General features: G+C 41.9%; 1 protein-coding gene across 1 annotated transcript in view; it reads right to left on the reverse strand.

The window, feature by feature from the left end:
* RAP2A (RAP2A, member of RAS oncogene family) overlaps positions 1-6,243 on the reverse strand; it is a 30,500-nt gene extending 24,257 nt beyond the window's left edge. Inside the window, exon 1 of the mRNA XM_080660032.1 lies at positions 5,563-6,243. Within this exon, the coding sequence (XP_080516158.1) occupies positions 5,563-5,876 (314 nt within the window). The 5' untranslated portion in view covers positions 5,877-6,243. The remainder of the gene's footprint in view (positions 1-5,562) is intronic.
* Between the last annotated feature and the right edge of the window lie 10,779 nt (positions 6,244-17,022).

Genomic DNA, 17,022 nt, shown 5'->3' on the forward strand with positions numbered 1-17,022 from the left:
ATTCCAGAAGGTTCACTTACTTAAAACAAACATCATTTGATGTGTTCCCAGGTTTTGGCTCACAGCACAAATCTGTTACCGGTCAAGATTTATGTGTAGCAATTGGCAATCTGCCTCTATTTTAAGAGTAGGTTTTTATATGGCTTCTTATTTTGAAGAGCAAAAGTGAAATCACTTGTGTCATTTGAAAGAAATCACTTAAATGATATAGAAATATTAATAAAAAAATAGAAACTTACTCACTTTCGGTAGTGCAAACCAACCACCCTTTTCCAGCCTTTTTCCCAATCTTAAAACACCCCATGCCTTCTAGCCTATTGCGTAGTATTTAGTCTCCATATAGCTTACAACTTTCAAGTTCTATCCTTGGCTATATTCATTTCTAATTTCTATTTCTGGCCATATTCATTCATTTCTATCTCTAGACGCTACACAATAGATTTCATGCACTCTACAAATCTGAACTACACAGCTCATCCTGAGTCTTTATATTCATACATAAATGATGTTTTAGGCTTTACGCAAATATACTAATTATTTATTAGGTGGATCTATGTGGATGATTACTATCTTCAAAGCCTGAAATAATCTTCCCCAGTTATTCTGCCATAATTCTATTCACACATTTTCAAAATGTCAGTTACTTTTGACCTTTCCCCTCTTCCTCTCCCATTCACTTTGATTAATTCATTCTTTACAACATTAATTTCATCCATTCTTTCTGCTACTAAAAACACCATGCTAATTCAGAAGCTTTACACTTCATGTAGAAACTATAGAATATTACAATTTTTACAACTATTCCTGACTATTTTATTGCCACTAAGCCATATATCATATCACCACGTTACTATTTCTGTAATAATTTTGATAATGGTCCTTGACTTGTAAGATCAAGTCCCAAGTCTTCAACCTTATTATCATTTAACTTCACATTTTCAAACCTTACCTTCTCTCACACTTCTATATTAATTCCTGGTTTAGCCAATCTGGTCTATTTCATTAATAGCTAACAACATATTCTATGTATTTCCCATGTCATTTCCCACTAATATTGTGCTCCTGATTTTTAGTTTCTTAATCCTCACCCAAGGATATGTTTTACTGACTTTAGAGAGAGGGGAAAGGAGAGAAAAAGGGAAACATTGATCCGATGCCGCCCTGACTGGGGATTGAATCGCAACCTAGTTATGTGCCCTGATCGGAAATCAAACTGCAAAGCTTTAGGTGCATGGGCTGATGCTCCAACAGAGCTACACTAGCCAGGGATGTGCTCCTGATTTTTTTTTAAAACATATTTTTATTGATTTTTTTTTTTTTTTAGAGAGAGAGGGAGGGAAGAGAGAGAGAGGGGAAGAAACATTGATGAGAGAGAACACTGATTGGCTGCCTCCTGCACACCCATCATCAGGGATTGAGCCTTCAACCCAGGTGCGTGTCCTGACCAGGAATAGAGCCAGCGACCTTTTGATGCATGGGTTGACGCTCAACCACTGAGCCACACTGGCTGGTCTGTGCTCCTTATATTTTATGGTTCATATTAAACTTTACCTCTGATCCTGTTGCCCTACCTAGATAAAAGAACTCTCACAGAATGTTAGAGCTGAAGGAAGATCACCTACTCCATCTGCAAAATGAACTTTAAAGAATCATTTCCTCCATCTATAAAATGATAATGTTTGGGGAAACTGAGGCCAAAAGGACAATAAAAATACTTTTCTCTCTGAACACTAGTTTTTTCCAACATATTTTTCTTGATTGTTTCTATGTACCAGTAACTGTGCTGCCCACATGGGATCAGAGTTTAATGATCAACAGCATATAAATCATCACACAAGTAACTAAGCTTTATGAGTGCCTCAGAAAGAGGGAAGTACAGGTTGCCACTGAAGTCTGAAGTACCTGTGGTTGAGAGATGGGTGAGGCAAGAAGTTAGTCTAGAGGGGGAAGATGGGAAGGTGTTATTCAGTTGAGGAGGAGGAAGAAAGCTTCCCTGAGGGGGAAGTCTAGGAATTAACTCTGCAAAAGGCGGAAGCTTTCCACAAGTAGAAGAAAAGCTCAGAGATGGACTCTGAAAGGAATGAAAGAAGGTCTGGGTGTTGGCATCTAAGGGATGAGGAGTGTTGCAAGAGGTAAAGTTGCAAAGGCAGGATGGCCAAGAGCACTCTCTGCATGCCTGGGAAGGTCACATTGCGGATTCCTGGGCTTTATCCTAAGAATAACATGCCTTGTTCAAGGATACTTCAAGTCTGGACCATGGCTTACCCTGGGAGGAATGAGAAAAGCAGTTATGAAATCAGAAAGAATTCTAGTGTTATTCCACTTGAAACATTTTCTGTATCCCTATCACTCTTCCTTGTGTGATCTCATCCAAAGTAAAATATATATAAATTATATAGTAACTTTTAGTTAGCCCACTTGGTTTGAAAGAAGATTGTGTATATATGTATATATCTGTGCACTTGTAAATATTTAGAGTATTGGCCTGTTTCACATTTTTTTTAAAGCAAAACCTTCCATACAATAACAATTGAAAAGCTCTATTTCACTGTTTGGCCATACATTAGCACTAGACTTGAAGTTAAATGTTCATTCTTTTGCCCCTTCCTATTAGACCATAATACGAAAAAGTATTTAAGAGAACACCAACAAAACCTTTTGTGGGTGTGTATGTGTGTTAATTCTCACCTGAGGATATTTTTACGTTGATTTTTAGGGAGAGTGGAAGAGAGAAGGAAAGACAGAGAGAAACATCAATGTGAGAGAAATACATAGATTGTTAGCCTCCTGCATGAGCCCCGACCAGGGCCTGGGCCGGGGAGGAGCCTGCAACCCGGGTATGTGCCCTTGACTGGAATTGAACCCAGGACCCTTTGGTATGCAGGCTGATGCTCTAGCCACTAAACCAACTGGCTAGGACCAACAAAACCTTTTTTAAGGATTGTTTTAATCTTAGTTGCTTTTTAGCCTCATCTTGTCTACACTAGGTGATGAAATTAAAGATGCAATCACAAATTTATTTTCTATATTACATTTATATTAAAGATAAAATTTAAAGGTGACAAAGTTATTAATAAAAGAACAAATGGAATTTTAGAGCAATTTCTTTGTTCAAGTATTGTGTTAGACACTTTAAAGCATATCTCATTTAATCCAAAATATATACACTTTAGACCTGCACTATCCAATATGGTGGCCAGCAGCCACATGTAGTTATTGTTAAAGCACTTACAACATGGCTAGTCTGAATTGGGATGTTCCACAAATGTAAGTAACACACTAGATATTGAAAAATTAGTATGGTTAGCCCGTGTGGCTCAGTGGTTGAGCATTGGCCCGTGAACCAGGAGGTCACAGTTCGATTCCTGGTCAGGTCAGGGCACATGCTGGGGTTGCAGGCTCAAATTTCAGTAGGAGGCGTGCAGGAGGCAGCCTATCAATATTTATCTCTCACTGATGTTTCTATCTTTCTATCCCTCTCCCTTCTTCTCTCTAAAATAAAAAATATATATATTTTAAAAAACAAAAATTAGTATGAAAAAGAAAGTAAAATACATCAATTTTTGAATAGTGATTACATGTTGAATGATAATATATTTTATATATTTTATTTTGTTAATCCTCACCTAAGAATATTTTTTCCATTGGTTTTTAGAAAGTGGGGGTTGGGGAAGAGACACATTGATTGGTTCCCTCTCTTATGTGCCCAGACTGGGCCCAGATCGAACCTGCAACCCAGGTACTTGCCCTTGACCGGAATCGAACCACTCTCCAACCACTTAGAAACACCGGTCAGAACTAAATTATAATATTTTAGATACAGTGGGTGAAATAAAACGCATTGTTAAATGAGAATGGAGAAGTAAAAAGCTATCAGATTCATATTTTAGAACAGCAGTAGAGGCCATGAAAATGTCTACTTTATTCTAGTTTGAAATTTAATCGAAGAAATAATATACAAAATTTTAGTTTAGGTATTACAGTATATAATCAATGAGTTAATGGGGGACGGTGGTCTTGGGGAGATCTCCCCTTTGATCCATATGTTGGAGTAAAAATCCACCGCTGTGCCCAGCAGTGTGGCTCAGTGGTTGAGCATTGACCCATGAACCAAGAAGTCACCAGTTGGATTCCAGGTGGGGGCACATGCCCAGATTGGGGGCTTCATCCCCAGTAGGGGGCATGCAGGAGGCAGCTGATTGATGTTTCTCTCTCATCAATGTTTCTCTATCCCATCCTTCTCCCTTCCTCTCTCTAAAATCCATAAAAACATTTTTAAAAATCCATCGCTGATAATGATTTCTTGACCCCCCCTTGAGTACACATGACTTGGTCCTTGCTCTTTCTTCATGAGTAAACTCAAACTGACTTGTAATGTGGTTGTATCTACAGCACACCTACAACTATCTTTCTGTAAATGTCTCCTAATTTTGAGCTATAGGCAGAATTATGTGGGGAAAAAGATGATACTATATCAAAATTATAAGCAAGTATTAACTAATTATAAAAACCAGACAAAACAGTAATATGTAATTAAACAGTAATTAGAAAAATTTGCTAAAACTTTGAACTAAGATATTATTACACTTCTAATGCTTGAAATAAGGAAAAATGCAGTCAATTTAAGAAAATACAAACATTTTAAGCCATTTAAACTACCAGCCATATTTCCAAAGTACATAGTTTATATTAGGAAAACCGTAGCTGCATTAACTTTGCATTAGATAATATACTTTTAAAACAGAAAAAAAAATTGATAATATACTTGTCACAACTTTGAAGAAACTTCTGTTTTGTTTCCAGGAATTCCTTCTTTTCGCTTTTTTTTTTTTTGAGGGGGGTAACACAGCTAAATTTTTTAAAAAGTTAAGCCGTATTCTTTAATGTGAATGGCATATTTGATCTCCTGCATGCTAATATTCTCTAAACCCCACTGCGCTGTTAGGATGTCTTCAAATAATTTGCTAATCTGTCTTTAAAGTTTCATTTTAATTGAAGAGTTCATTTTTAAAACGTCTTGGCACCATTCAATCGTTTATGAGATGAACAAGGTCTCTTTCCTCTCAACTTGACATTTTTACAGTACGTACACTGTATGTGTAATTTTTGCTGTCAAATATTGCAAAGGTAGATTTTTTGCTTTCGTTCAATCTGAAAATGTTTCCACTATACTTGCACAGCTGCCCCTCTCCCCACCACAAACCAACTCACCCCTCAAGCCTCTCTGCAAGTTTTAAACTTTGTTTCCTTTGGGGTTCTGCACAAGCGCTACTAATAATATCCACGAGACAAAGAACTGCGCTGTTGGGTTCACGGGATGCAAAATTTGAGGTGTGAAACAAACAAAGCACTCAAATTTGAGACTCAAGATGATGATGATGGTGATGCAGGCAAAATGAAAAAAATATTATAAAGCATAAGACCCCAGAGACATTTTCCCAGATAGCTCCCCCCGTCCACGGCCACCCCCGAACACGGGGAGAAAGAGGGAGCTCTGGCCCCGGGATGGTGGCCGCCCGGCTGCAGAGCGAAGCCCCCAGCCTAAGCCCCCAGCCCTCTCACCGCTTCACTCGGATGATCTGGTCCCGCATGGGCTTGATGTCCTGGAAGCTTTGCTGGTTGACGAGGCTGTAGACGAGGATGAAGCCCTGGCCGTTCTTGATGTATAGATCCCGCATGGACGCAAACTGCTCAGTGCCCGCCGTGTCCAGGATCTCCAGCACCGACGGCGACGAGTCCACCTCGATCTCCTTGCGGTAGAAGTCCTCGATGGTGGGGTCGTATTTCTCGATGAAGGTGCCGGTCACGAACTGCACGGTCAGGGCGGATTTGCCGACCCCGCCCGAGCCCAGCACCACCACTTTGTACTCGCGCATCGTCCCTCCGCGGCCGTCGCCGCCGCCGCCGCCCGCGACATAGACCTACGCCCGCCGCTCTGCGTCCCTGGACCCTGCCCCGGCGGCCAACCCTGCCGCCTTACGCGGCCGCTCCCGTCTCACTGCAGCCCCCCGGGCGCCGGCGGAGGGAGCGGCGGGCATGGGCCGAGCCGAGCGGCAATGCGGCTCCGAGGACGCCTGCAGGCACTGAGCGCGAACAGTGAGTGGGAGCCGCCGGAGACCGCCGGCCCGCAGTGCTGTCCTCCCGCCCCGCCCCTCGCGCCTCCACGCCCAGCTCTCAGCCAGCCGCCGCCGCTTTCCCGGGCGCCGGAGCGCGCGCCCGAGCCCACGCTCCAGCCGCAGCACTGCCGGGGGCGGGGCTCAGCGTCCAGGGGCGGGGCCCAGGCGACGCAGCCCCGCCCCTGCTCTCCCGTCTCCTAGGCGACCGGCCGCGCGCTCCCGGGAGGCTCTGCGCGGAGCGGAAGCCTCTACCCGCACTTAGGTAAACAACCACCTTGGCCACCCAACAACATCCTGGCCCGCACTCCCTGGCCAACCCCTGGGCCGGCATACTGAGCGTGCGCAGTTCGTCTGCCTGAGCCGGGAACCGAGTCAAGTTGAGAATCCCACGCTCAGAATTTGGCGGAGACTAGATGTTAGAGGGACCGGAGCAGTCTCCAGCAGTATCTAAGGAGGGAAGTGAAAAGAAGAGACAGACAAGGTCCAAAAGGAGGCCTTGGCATGAGGGTCTTTCCCGACATCACCCAGTCTGTCAGCATGCCTAAGAGCTTTAATTTTAAGTTGTATAAACACAGCGAGCTTTAAGGGGCCGAACATAAATACAATAAAATTAAGCTTTGTTTTAAGGGTCAGGACACTGAAAGAGGTGACAGAGCACTACAATCCGTGCCGAGACGAAGGCCGGAGACTAAGGAAACCGGGCCCACGCCTGGTGACGTCGCCGGGAATCGGGCCACCTTCCCCTTAGCCCCGCCCTTCTTCAGTGCTGGACCTAAATGGAGCTCTTCCCACGCCCTGTCAGCTATGGGCGCTTGGAAAACCGGGAGCGCGGAGCCCCGAACCGCAGAAGAGGGCCTAGGGACACCTCATAGTAACAGCCAGCTAGGAGACCTAGTAGGAAGCTGGGATTCACTCCAGCCAACCAGACCACATCTCTGACCCCGTGCTACCATTCCTGGCCAATAGAGGTTCGCTTCATACCACGTGTTTCCCCTCCCCTCCCCTCCCCCCCCCCCCCCCCCCCCGCCAATGGGGGAAAAACTCTAGTGGCAGGAACAGCCAACCCACCTCCCACTGCCCGGCCAGGCTGGGCTTTTGCTCCTGCGCGTGCTCTGCCAGCCAGTCGTAGGTGAGCTGACGAATGACGAAGCTTGAGCTAAGCCAACCAGAATTCGCGATTCCCCTGCCACCAAGGACAGGTAGTGTGGAGACACCCCCAGGGCTAGTGGGGTTTGGGAGGAGTCAGAGGCTGAGGACTTGGTGGCTGCGCTCTATTCTGGCACAGAAACAAGATGCTTTTCAGGCGACAGTGATGAATTCTGCTTTTAACTCTGTTTCCGCGGCATCCTACCTAAAGGATGAGCATGGAAATAGTGCTGAGGGATGCGGACTGAATTGTGGGATGAATGGAGAAAACAGGGACTTTTGTCTGTAGGGTGAGACATTTTTCGGTGCTTAAGGAGACATACTGCAGCAGTTGCACGGGTCCTCCGTGCGTACCTCCTACAATTCAGTTTTAAAACTTACCTTCTGTTTCCCTGTATTGCTAGATCTTAATTACACACTCTCTCTCACTTTTTACGTCAAATTTAGAAGTTATATCCTCCAATATTTCTGGATTATATTTTGTAATTGTTAATTGAATTTACCTTCCGTAAACTATGTCCTCGAACTAGTCTACATTCATCCATTGTTATGTCACATTTATTGGGAATAGTAAGTTTCTATAGTTCTGATGTTTTATCATGGCATACATCTTCACTCTTCTTCTTCCTCACAAGGTCATCTTGTAGAGGGGATTTTGATCTGAGTTCCCTGAAAAACCAGGTGTTCTTTTATCATCTTTTCTGTCACTTATCAAACTTCTACATAGATGCACTCCAATTTGGCAGTGCCCTTTTTCGCTCCATTATATTAGAATGGATAACTTACATTTACATTATCTTTCTATAGTATAACACACACCAAATTTTTGTTTAAAATAATGGAGGGCAAGTGTCTTGTCAAAATATGTAGTAAAATATAACTCAGTCATTATTTCTTGATTATATCACATATGAAAAGTTATATCTGAGCTGCCAGAATTAGCAGTGAAGGCAATTTGCAAAAGAATGTTTTAAGATAATTGAAACTAAAGAGGATCTGATATCTTATTCTAATCTAGTAATGTGAATAAGTGAATGAAAATTAAGAGAGCTCACATGGATATGAAATGAAGCTTCACATCTGAGCTTTCTTTGGCAGGGATATTTCAAGAGAAGTTGTAGAATACAGTGTTCACCTAGGTTTATAGAAGCCTCACATTTTGTGTAAAACATGTATGCTCATTTGTGGTTACTTTAGCTTAGTAACAGCTGCAAACAAACAAACAAACAAACAGGCTGTCTCTTTTAAAATTCAAATTGTGCATTATGATAAGAATTTCTTAGGCTTGTGGGGGAGGGGGGTAATAAAGTCAAGAAGCACCAAATTTTCTCTCTGTTTAGTACCTGGGTAATACCTTGCATTAAAGTGCAGTTGAAAAACCTTTCACTTGGCAAAGACTAAAGGTTCAGTGATTTTTATTTTATTTTAGAAATTTGCATTTGGGATTCTGGGTCCAGAATGTAACCTTAAGCAACTAGTTTCGTTTCCTAGGTCCCTAGAAGTTGAGAAGCTCTGGATTATGATGCATCTGATAGAAGTTGTCTCTCTCTCTCTCTCTCTCTCTCTCTCTCTCTCTCTCTCTCTCTCTCACACACACACACACACACACACACACACACACACACACACACAGTGAGTTTGCTCCTTTGTCACTCCACTTAGGTAATAGAGAATAAAAGAACTTTTTTTACCTTTCTCAGGCTACCTTCCCTGACCTTTCATCAATGCTGATTTCCTTAATTAGGCGAAGTGTAGAGACTGTAGGTCTCAGGATAGTTGTACCTCTTATGTCTGATATTGACAGGCCTCAATTTTCATTCACAATGCTGCCATAAAAGTGGGTTTTTCATCACTAAGAGCCAAAAGAAAGATAAGTAGAAACACATTTTCTCACCTGCCTTGAATGGTGGCCTGTATGTGAAATGCTGGTTAAAGGTTTAGCTGCGATAAGGAAGGATATCAGGACATGTAGAGAATTTTGCAGATTTGGGTGGGAGTTGGGTGTTTGTCTCCCTATCCTTAATCATTCCCAGCATGAATGATCTATTCTGAGAGTAACCTGAGAAATAAAAATTTGTGTCTACATATTTATGAGAAAGACAAAATACAAATGAGATGAAATGAAATCGAATTCTCCCCAAGAGCTGTAAATCTGTATAATAGTCAAGACTTAACACTGTACAGTGACACTTCAGGGTCTCTTTAGCTTCTGAAGTGCATTTCTGGGAGAAAAAAAAAAGAAAAACTTTCTCTTCTCCCCACTGAATCTGAGTTATTTCACTCATGCCCAGATACCCTCAACTATCACACTTCTGTTACCATGGAAACAAAGCTCCTTTCTTTGTTTCTGTGAAAGATGTTAGAAAAGGTGGAATGAAATACATGGTGTTCTGGGATGTTCTAATGACAGCAAGAAGCAAGTATGCAAATAATTTAATATATACAAGTTAGTAGAGGGTGTTTGTAATATGACCAGTGCTTCTTGGCTATAAGATTCCTATTCCTATTAAAGCTTACATAATTCTGATTAACCATGAAGGGAAAGGACAAGTCAAGTACATTTAGCACTTATGAAATGCTGCTGGCAATTATAAAAAGAACAAAAGACATGTTCTTGGCCTCAGAAGTTCCTAATGCAGAAACATATATATGAAGAGTGGAAAGGAAGCGACAAAATAAATGTGTTTCCCTTTTGAAAATGTGATATGTCTCAGTATTTTTGCAAAGAAAAAGAATTAGAATGCAGAAAGTGAGTTTGTAAAAAGTCAGTGAAATAAACCTTTTGGTTGACAAAGTAAATGTTTTAATAGGTGATTTGAAGCAAAAAAATATTTTGTAGGAAAAGGCTTAATGATTAAAATATCAAGAGAAAAAAGGAAAGGACTGAAGAATCTTAACAGCTTGAAGGTTCTGAAGAAAATAGGGTTTAGTGTGGTTCATGTAACATAGCAGAAGAGTGGGCAAAATGTTGCTTGCATACCCAGCAGTTTCCTGTTCTTTTTGTTCCTCTACCCCCAAATGGGATGAATCAGGATTGATCATTAATAGCAGTGCTTTGTTCTCTGCACACAGTAAGCCCAAAAGTAGGCATTTGATTCAGTTCTTGCCTTTGGAGCCAGAGGAGGCTGCTGGGCCTGGGGGATATCTGGGATTCTGACAAGAGTGAGTAGATATCCCCATTTTTGACATCATTTCCCTTATTTTCTTCTTTGTACTTTGAAGTATGAGAATGTGGTTACCATTTTTGGGCTGTAATGCTTTATGGCTGAGAATAAAAACCAACAAGCTTTGGATGACTCAGCAGAAGGGTGTGAAGAACACAGGTCCTGAGTGACAACATAGAGCTGTCAACCCAATACTAGAAATGCCCACTTTTAAACCATGGCTAAGTAAATAGCTAGTCTATTTTAGACTTTTGGTTTAAGTCTGTTAGTTTAAGTCAAGCATGTCAAACTCAAGGCTGGTGGGCTGTGAGTTTGACATGCTTGGTAAGTCCATTAGGTTTTCTGCATCTTGCAGTTAAATACCTCCCAACTGTTACAGAAAGTGTGAGAAATTCCAGACAAAATGGTGTTTTAAAAAATCAGCAATTATGAGCACTTTCATTCTACTAATATCCTGAATGGTATTTCAAAGACATTGTAATATTTATTCCGTACTTACTATGTATATCATTCTAGGCTCTGAGGATACCACCAAATGCAATTAGCCAAAAGTGCTTGCATTCTAAGAGGAGACAGACATTTATAAAGTGAAGACACAGACATTAAGCAACTGATTACACATTTGCATTACAAGGATGCATAACGAACTGTAATATAAATAAAATATTAGAAAATATGTAACTGATTAAAAATTACAAAAACAAACACCAAGTACATGATAATATTATGTACTGTTTATACATGAATTACTATAGGTCAAGTGATACAGAGAGTAAACAGGAGTGAGTTTAGTCAAGTAAGGCTATCTGGAGGAAATTAATATGGAACCATTTTTAAAAAATATATTTTTATTGATTTCAGAGAGGAAGGGAGAGAGAGAGAGAGAAAAACATGAATGATGAGAGAAAACCATCATTGATTTTCTACCTCCTGCATGCTCCAACCATGACATCCTCATAGGTCGACCCTCAATTACTGAGCCACACCAGCTGGGCTGGAGCTATGTTTTGAAGAAAGTGGCCAAAGAATTGATGGGTCAGCAGGGAGCAATCAGAGGAAGGGAACCAAAAGAAGAAAGCAGAACTTATAAGTGAAATAAGGGAAACACAGAACCACTTAATTCTTTCATTCTCTGTAGTAATGCTATTCTAGTGACAGCTATTGGGAAAAAAATCAGAAGCCAGAGATCTTAAAGCAAGATTATGAAAGGTATAATAATATAGGAAAAAGTAGAAAGTGTACAAGGGTATATTTTAAATTAAGGCATTATTCAAAATAATGAATGATTTATAATGTGGGTATCATGAAACAATTATAATTATGGACTTGGGGCAAGGAGGAGGAATTCAAACTTTCACAAATAGAAATAGAAAGATAGCAAAAATGAAGACAGGAAAACAGGTTTTGCTTATTACTTCTGTAGGGTAGCTGTTATTGACATACATCATGTAAAAATGAATGGAATTTGATTGAAAAGAAAAATTCCAATAGACCAGTAATACATAAAGATAGTCTTTTGGGTAAATAATGTAATTTAAAATGTTTTCCCTAGAATACTTTTTTAAACCTTCCTGTAGAAAAATCTTTTTGGTAAAGCTCACACCTGCTCACCATGTGAAGACCCTGCTGGAGTTAGCGGAGGGAGCTCCAGCTCTGAGCCCTTGGACATCTCCCGCCTCTGAGGAGAGTGTCCTGTGAAGGCCCCAGGTCCACGGAGGTGCAGTCCACTAGGCCATCTTGAGCTTCTTGGGGCTGAGGGTCTCAGTCCCGGTATGGTGCCTTCCTTCATCCCCTGGTCTTGGGCTTATCTCCTGCCTGCAGGAGAGCTGGGCCACCCATTTTGTGGCTTAGCAAGGAGAGAGGAGAGGAGAGTTGACCCAGGCAGAGTAGGTGAGGGCCACCAGGACAAAGACTGCGACATCCGGGGTGGGTGCTGTGAAGCCAAGAGGCCATTGTCTATAAATGCCAAGACAAGAACCTAGAAATGTTCCAAGTCTTGCTCATACACAAAATCCCTGTGTGGTTGTTGTGACAAGAAAAGCTGTGGCAATGGGAATGAGATTCCCTGAAATCCAGTGATAATTGACAGCCTCATTACAAAACAAGAGGAAGACTTCAGACAAGATAAACCATTGACACTCCCTCACACCACGGACAGAAAAAGCTATCAAGAAACAAAAAGCAGCCCTAGTCAGTTTAGTTCAGTGGATAGAGCGTCAGCCTGGGGTCCCAGGTTCTATTCCAGGTTAGGGCACATGCCTGGGTTCCAGCTCAGCTCCATACCCCGTAGGAAGCGTGCAGGAGGCAGTTTCTCTCATGGATGTTTCTATCTATCCTCCATTTCTCTCTCTCTCTCTCTCTCTCTCTCTCTCTCTCTCTCTCTCTCTCTCTCTCTCATCAATAGAATTAGAAAACATTGAGAAGCCGCAGAGTCCTACCAGCCCACCATATAGGAACTTCAGATTTCCCCCCACCCCCCAAGAAAAAGTCCCTAACTGCTGCAGACACACTGGGGCCAGGCCCCCCCCCCACTCCACACGCTCAACTGGCTTGGCCCCTGTCACCTGGTCACCATGGAAATGTGCCTAGGGAGTAGCCAACATTCCAGTTCCGAATTCCAGGCCTTGAAAGAGAGAACAGGCGCCACCTGCTTTCACCGGCTGGAGAGGGGAGAACAAAGGGATGCCTTAGCACCTGCCTGTGCCCACCTTGCCTGGGAGCCAACCCAGTACAATGGCCGAGAGCTGGCGGTACTGGGACCCGGGCTGCAGAAGCCCGGAGGAGGGCACACTTACCGTTCTAGGGACAACCCTGAAGCCACAGGGACCCCGCCCCGCCGGACGTCCCAGGTACAGAAGATTCCTGGGACATGGCCTCCGCCTGAGGAAGAAGGACGTGCAGATCACTCCCAGCGCCCAGGGAGTGGGGACCAGGGCTGCTGGCGACCAGAGTGCCAGGGCTGCACCGCAGCCCAGGGCTAGAGCACCGCCCAGCACCGCAGCACCGCCCAGAACCAAGGTGCCGCGGAGGACTGGAGCCAAGTCCACGAGGGTGGTGCAACTCAAGGGCCCTATTGGCAGTGGGGTGCCGCTCAAGTCCACCCTGGGCTGGACCGGGTTGTCGGTGGCTGAGCCTGGACCCCAGAAATCGCGAACATTTTCTGCCCTTAGCCGCACACTTCATGAGTGGCAGGCCTCTGCCACCACGTCCTTGGCGTCTATCACTCTCAGTGACCCGTGGGATGAAGACCTGGGCTCCAGGAGTAAATTTGCTGATGACTTCAGTATTCCCCCTACCTCGTATCTTGGTTTAATAATTGACTTTTTGAAGCCAGAGAAGCCAACAAGAGCATCGATGCGGCTTATGGGAAGGCAATGGAAGTGATAAAGCTTGACAAGGAAATAAAAGAAGCTCGAATCCAGCAAAAAGTGGTATTGGAGGAAACTAGGCTGCTCCTCGATGAAAAGTGCCAGGTTCAGGCTGACACTAAATTCATGCTGGACCACCTGACCAACAAAACAGAAGAGTATAGAAGGGAAATTAACAAGTTGTGGGACGACTATGCACAAGAAAGTGGGGAAATCCAACGAAGGAGACAAGAATTAGCCTCCAAATATGCAAAACAAACTTCAGAGCTTCAAAAACAGCTCTTGGAGAAGGAAAAGAAGGAATTTGATTTGAAGCAGCAATTAAGGGCAATGAGGGACATTTCGCTAGTAAAGGAGAAACAGGACAGAGAACTGCAGACATTACAGGAGGAGCTAAAGAAAGCCCGAGCTGAAACAACGGCAAAGGCCTATGCCCAGTACCTCCAGGAAAAAGCATCATTGGAGAAGCAACTGAGTGAGCCAGAAACCAGCCAACTGGGAAGGAGAGAAAGAAGGGAGCTGAAAAAGAAGGCCCAGGCCTTGGAGGTGGCAGCACAGAAGGTTGCTTTTGAGTGTTGCCGGGACCTTCTCATAGAGAACCAGTGGGCACACAGGCAGTTAGTGCAGCAGTCCCAAGAGTACCAGGAGGTGCAGGCCACCCTAAACTGCTTACAAAATCTGAAGCAGCAGCTGCAGCGGGAACAGTGGTATACAGAGTGTTTAATCCGAGGGAGGCAACGACTGCAACAGGGTGCTCCAAAGACCGCAAAAACCCCTTCCCTGGGTTCCAAATCAAGGATTAATCCACAGTAATCCTAAACTACCACTGACTCAACAAGGACTGGAGCAAGTATTCTTAGATGCTGCCTAAGCCCGGTTAGGAAGACTTTTGGATCTCATTGCTACTGTAAAATGTCCATCATGATGTGTTAGTGTGAAGGACTAGGTGCTTTTTTCCCAGCTGTACTGCTAGGTGTTTGTGTGACCAGCTTCTCTTAATTCGGTTTTTCTTTAATTAGCTTTTGATAATAAACAGGATGTTCCTCAAACCTCCAGGTAACCTAACACCATTTGCCAAACACTCATACGTGAAACTGGGTCGAGAAAACCACCTTGGGGAAGTGAAAGGAAAACAGTTGTGTGACTTATTTCATCTAGCTGACTCAGATTTCTTTATAGATAAAACACCTTGAAGGATAGCATAGATTGACTTTATAAAGTGCTTTCTGCTCTGTAAACAAATATCAGTTTATCCTCATTCCTTCTGGCCAACTCAGAACACAAAGGCAAAGTGTTTTTAAGCTTTTTTAAAAGTTTGTGCCAGTGACCAGGTAGCTCCTTTTATAGTTTACTCATGAGTGAGAAGGTACTCTAATAACAGCAAGATCAATAAATGCTAGGCAGAATGACCTTTTGTCTGATGCAGCCCTTACAATTTTAGCTTTCAGTAAATTGAGAAGGGAAGATGGGACGTATATTACGTCAACTCTTTTGAAAATATTTTCTGTGAAGAAATATCTCTACAATTACTGAGGAGGCTGGATGCCTCTGCTTGTTTTAGGAATATGTATCAAAAAGTTTTAAAATATCTGGATGACCTTTTAAAGAGTCTTATTCCGTCTAGATCCCTAGCAACCCCCTAAATTCTAAGATGACAAGATTACTTAATGTTAATATAGTAAGTACTTTAGTTTTTGGTCCCCTATTACATTTTTTTACTATGTGTGCATTTAATAGTACATGAAATGCCTTTTGTAGTTAATATGTGCCATATATCTATGCCTATTAAATAGAACTGGAAGTAGTATAGACTTTAGCCTTTTGTAGTTAATATGTGCCATATATCTATGCCTATTAAATAGAACTGGAAGTAGTATAGACTTTTAGAGTAGTTATTTTTTTTTTTGCCTTTATGACATATTGATAGTTAGACCAGTGATTTATTTGAATGCTGAATCCTAGTACAGGAGTATAACCCACACTTTTAACATTGCTCCTCACTGGGAAAATATAATCAACTTTGTTTTCCAGAAATTGCAATAATTAAAATAATTTTCATGAATCTTGTTTTATTGATACATAAAATGAATTCCTTTCAATTGCATTTTTAAAAAGGGCTCTCCCTCAATGTGCTTTTAACTTCTAGCTTTAACAGTTTTTCTGTGAAGTAGGTAGTTTCTTTATTAACGATTATTTTTATTATTAAAAATAAAAGCCTTTTTGGATTAACAGAAAATCTTTTTAGTAAAAAAGCTGTAAGGAATAAAAATTATAGATTAATGATAAAAATCAGAAATAAAATAGATGTGCCAAATGTAATAGTATAGCAACAATAATAAACATTTGTAATAAAAACCGGAAGTTTGTCAGACATTATGTGGTTCCTGGTCAAATATTGTTGTAGTAACTTTTCTAATGCTATTTTCTGTATAAATATAAGAATGCTAAAAAGAAAAATAAGCCACAGAAGGCATATGAACATATCTTAATTATTATTCATAATATTTATAGTGCTTTACCTCAAAGCCCTTTTTCATATATACAAGATGCTTTTGTATTTTAATAAAAAAATTAAAAATAAGTATACAAATATATGATAGTAAGATGATGAACTAGCATTTTTTAAAGTGCTTGTTCCTTCTTCCAAGATCACTGGAGTGTTATAGAGGGTAAGATACCCTCAAATATAGAAAACCTTAGTAATGAAGTTTGTTGTTTTTTTAAAACTGGTAAAGGCACTAGGAGAATAGGGTAGTTAGTGCGGATTTAGGCTTGGAGCAATAAGTGGCCAGCCATACTGTGAGAGAATAATATAGGAAAAGAACTTTTGAAAATCTGCTTGTGCTTCTCATCACTGCCACACATGTGGTGACTAAGCTCTGATCCACATGGGCTCAAGAGGAAATCAGGGCTGAACAGAAGCGCTGTGCTTTCAGGGAGTCAAGAACCTCCTTAGGTTCTAACCAACTCAGGGCAGTTCCTCCCAACACCTCTTACTCTAACTTACAACCTAAGGATTGCTCCTTTTGATGTTCCTGTTTGCCTGGGACTGTTCTGGTTTTAGTCCAGCATCCCAGAAAATTCTTCAGTCCTAGTGGTCACCCTAGGCCTATTATCATACACATTTCCAGAGAAAAATGTGCACATGTCAAATAAGATACTTTAAGAAGTACAATGATTTCAAAAGACAAGAAAAAAATAGATTATAGATTCCATCAAAAGCATAAA

Source organism: Plecotus auritus, assembly GCF_963455305.1.
Source record: "Plecotus auritus genome assembly, chromosome: 3".
NCBI lineage: Eukaryota > Metazoa > Chordata > Mammalia > Chiroptera > Vespertilionidae > Plecotus > Plecotus auritus.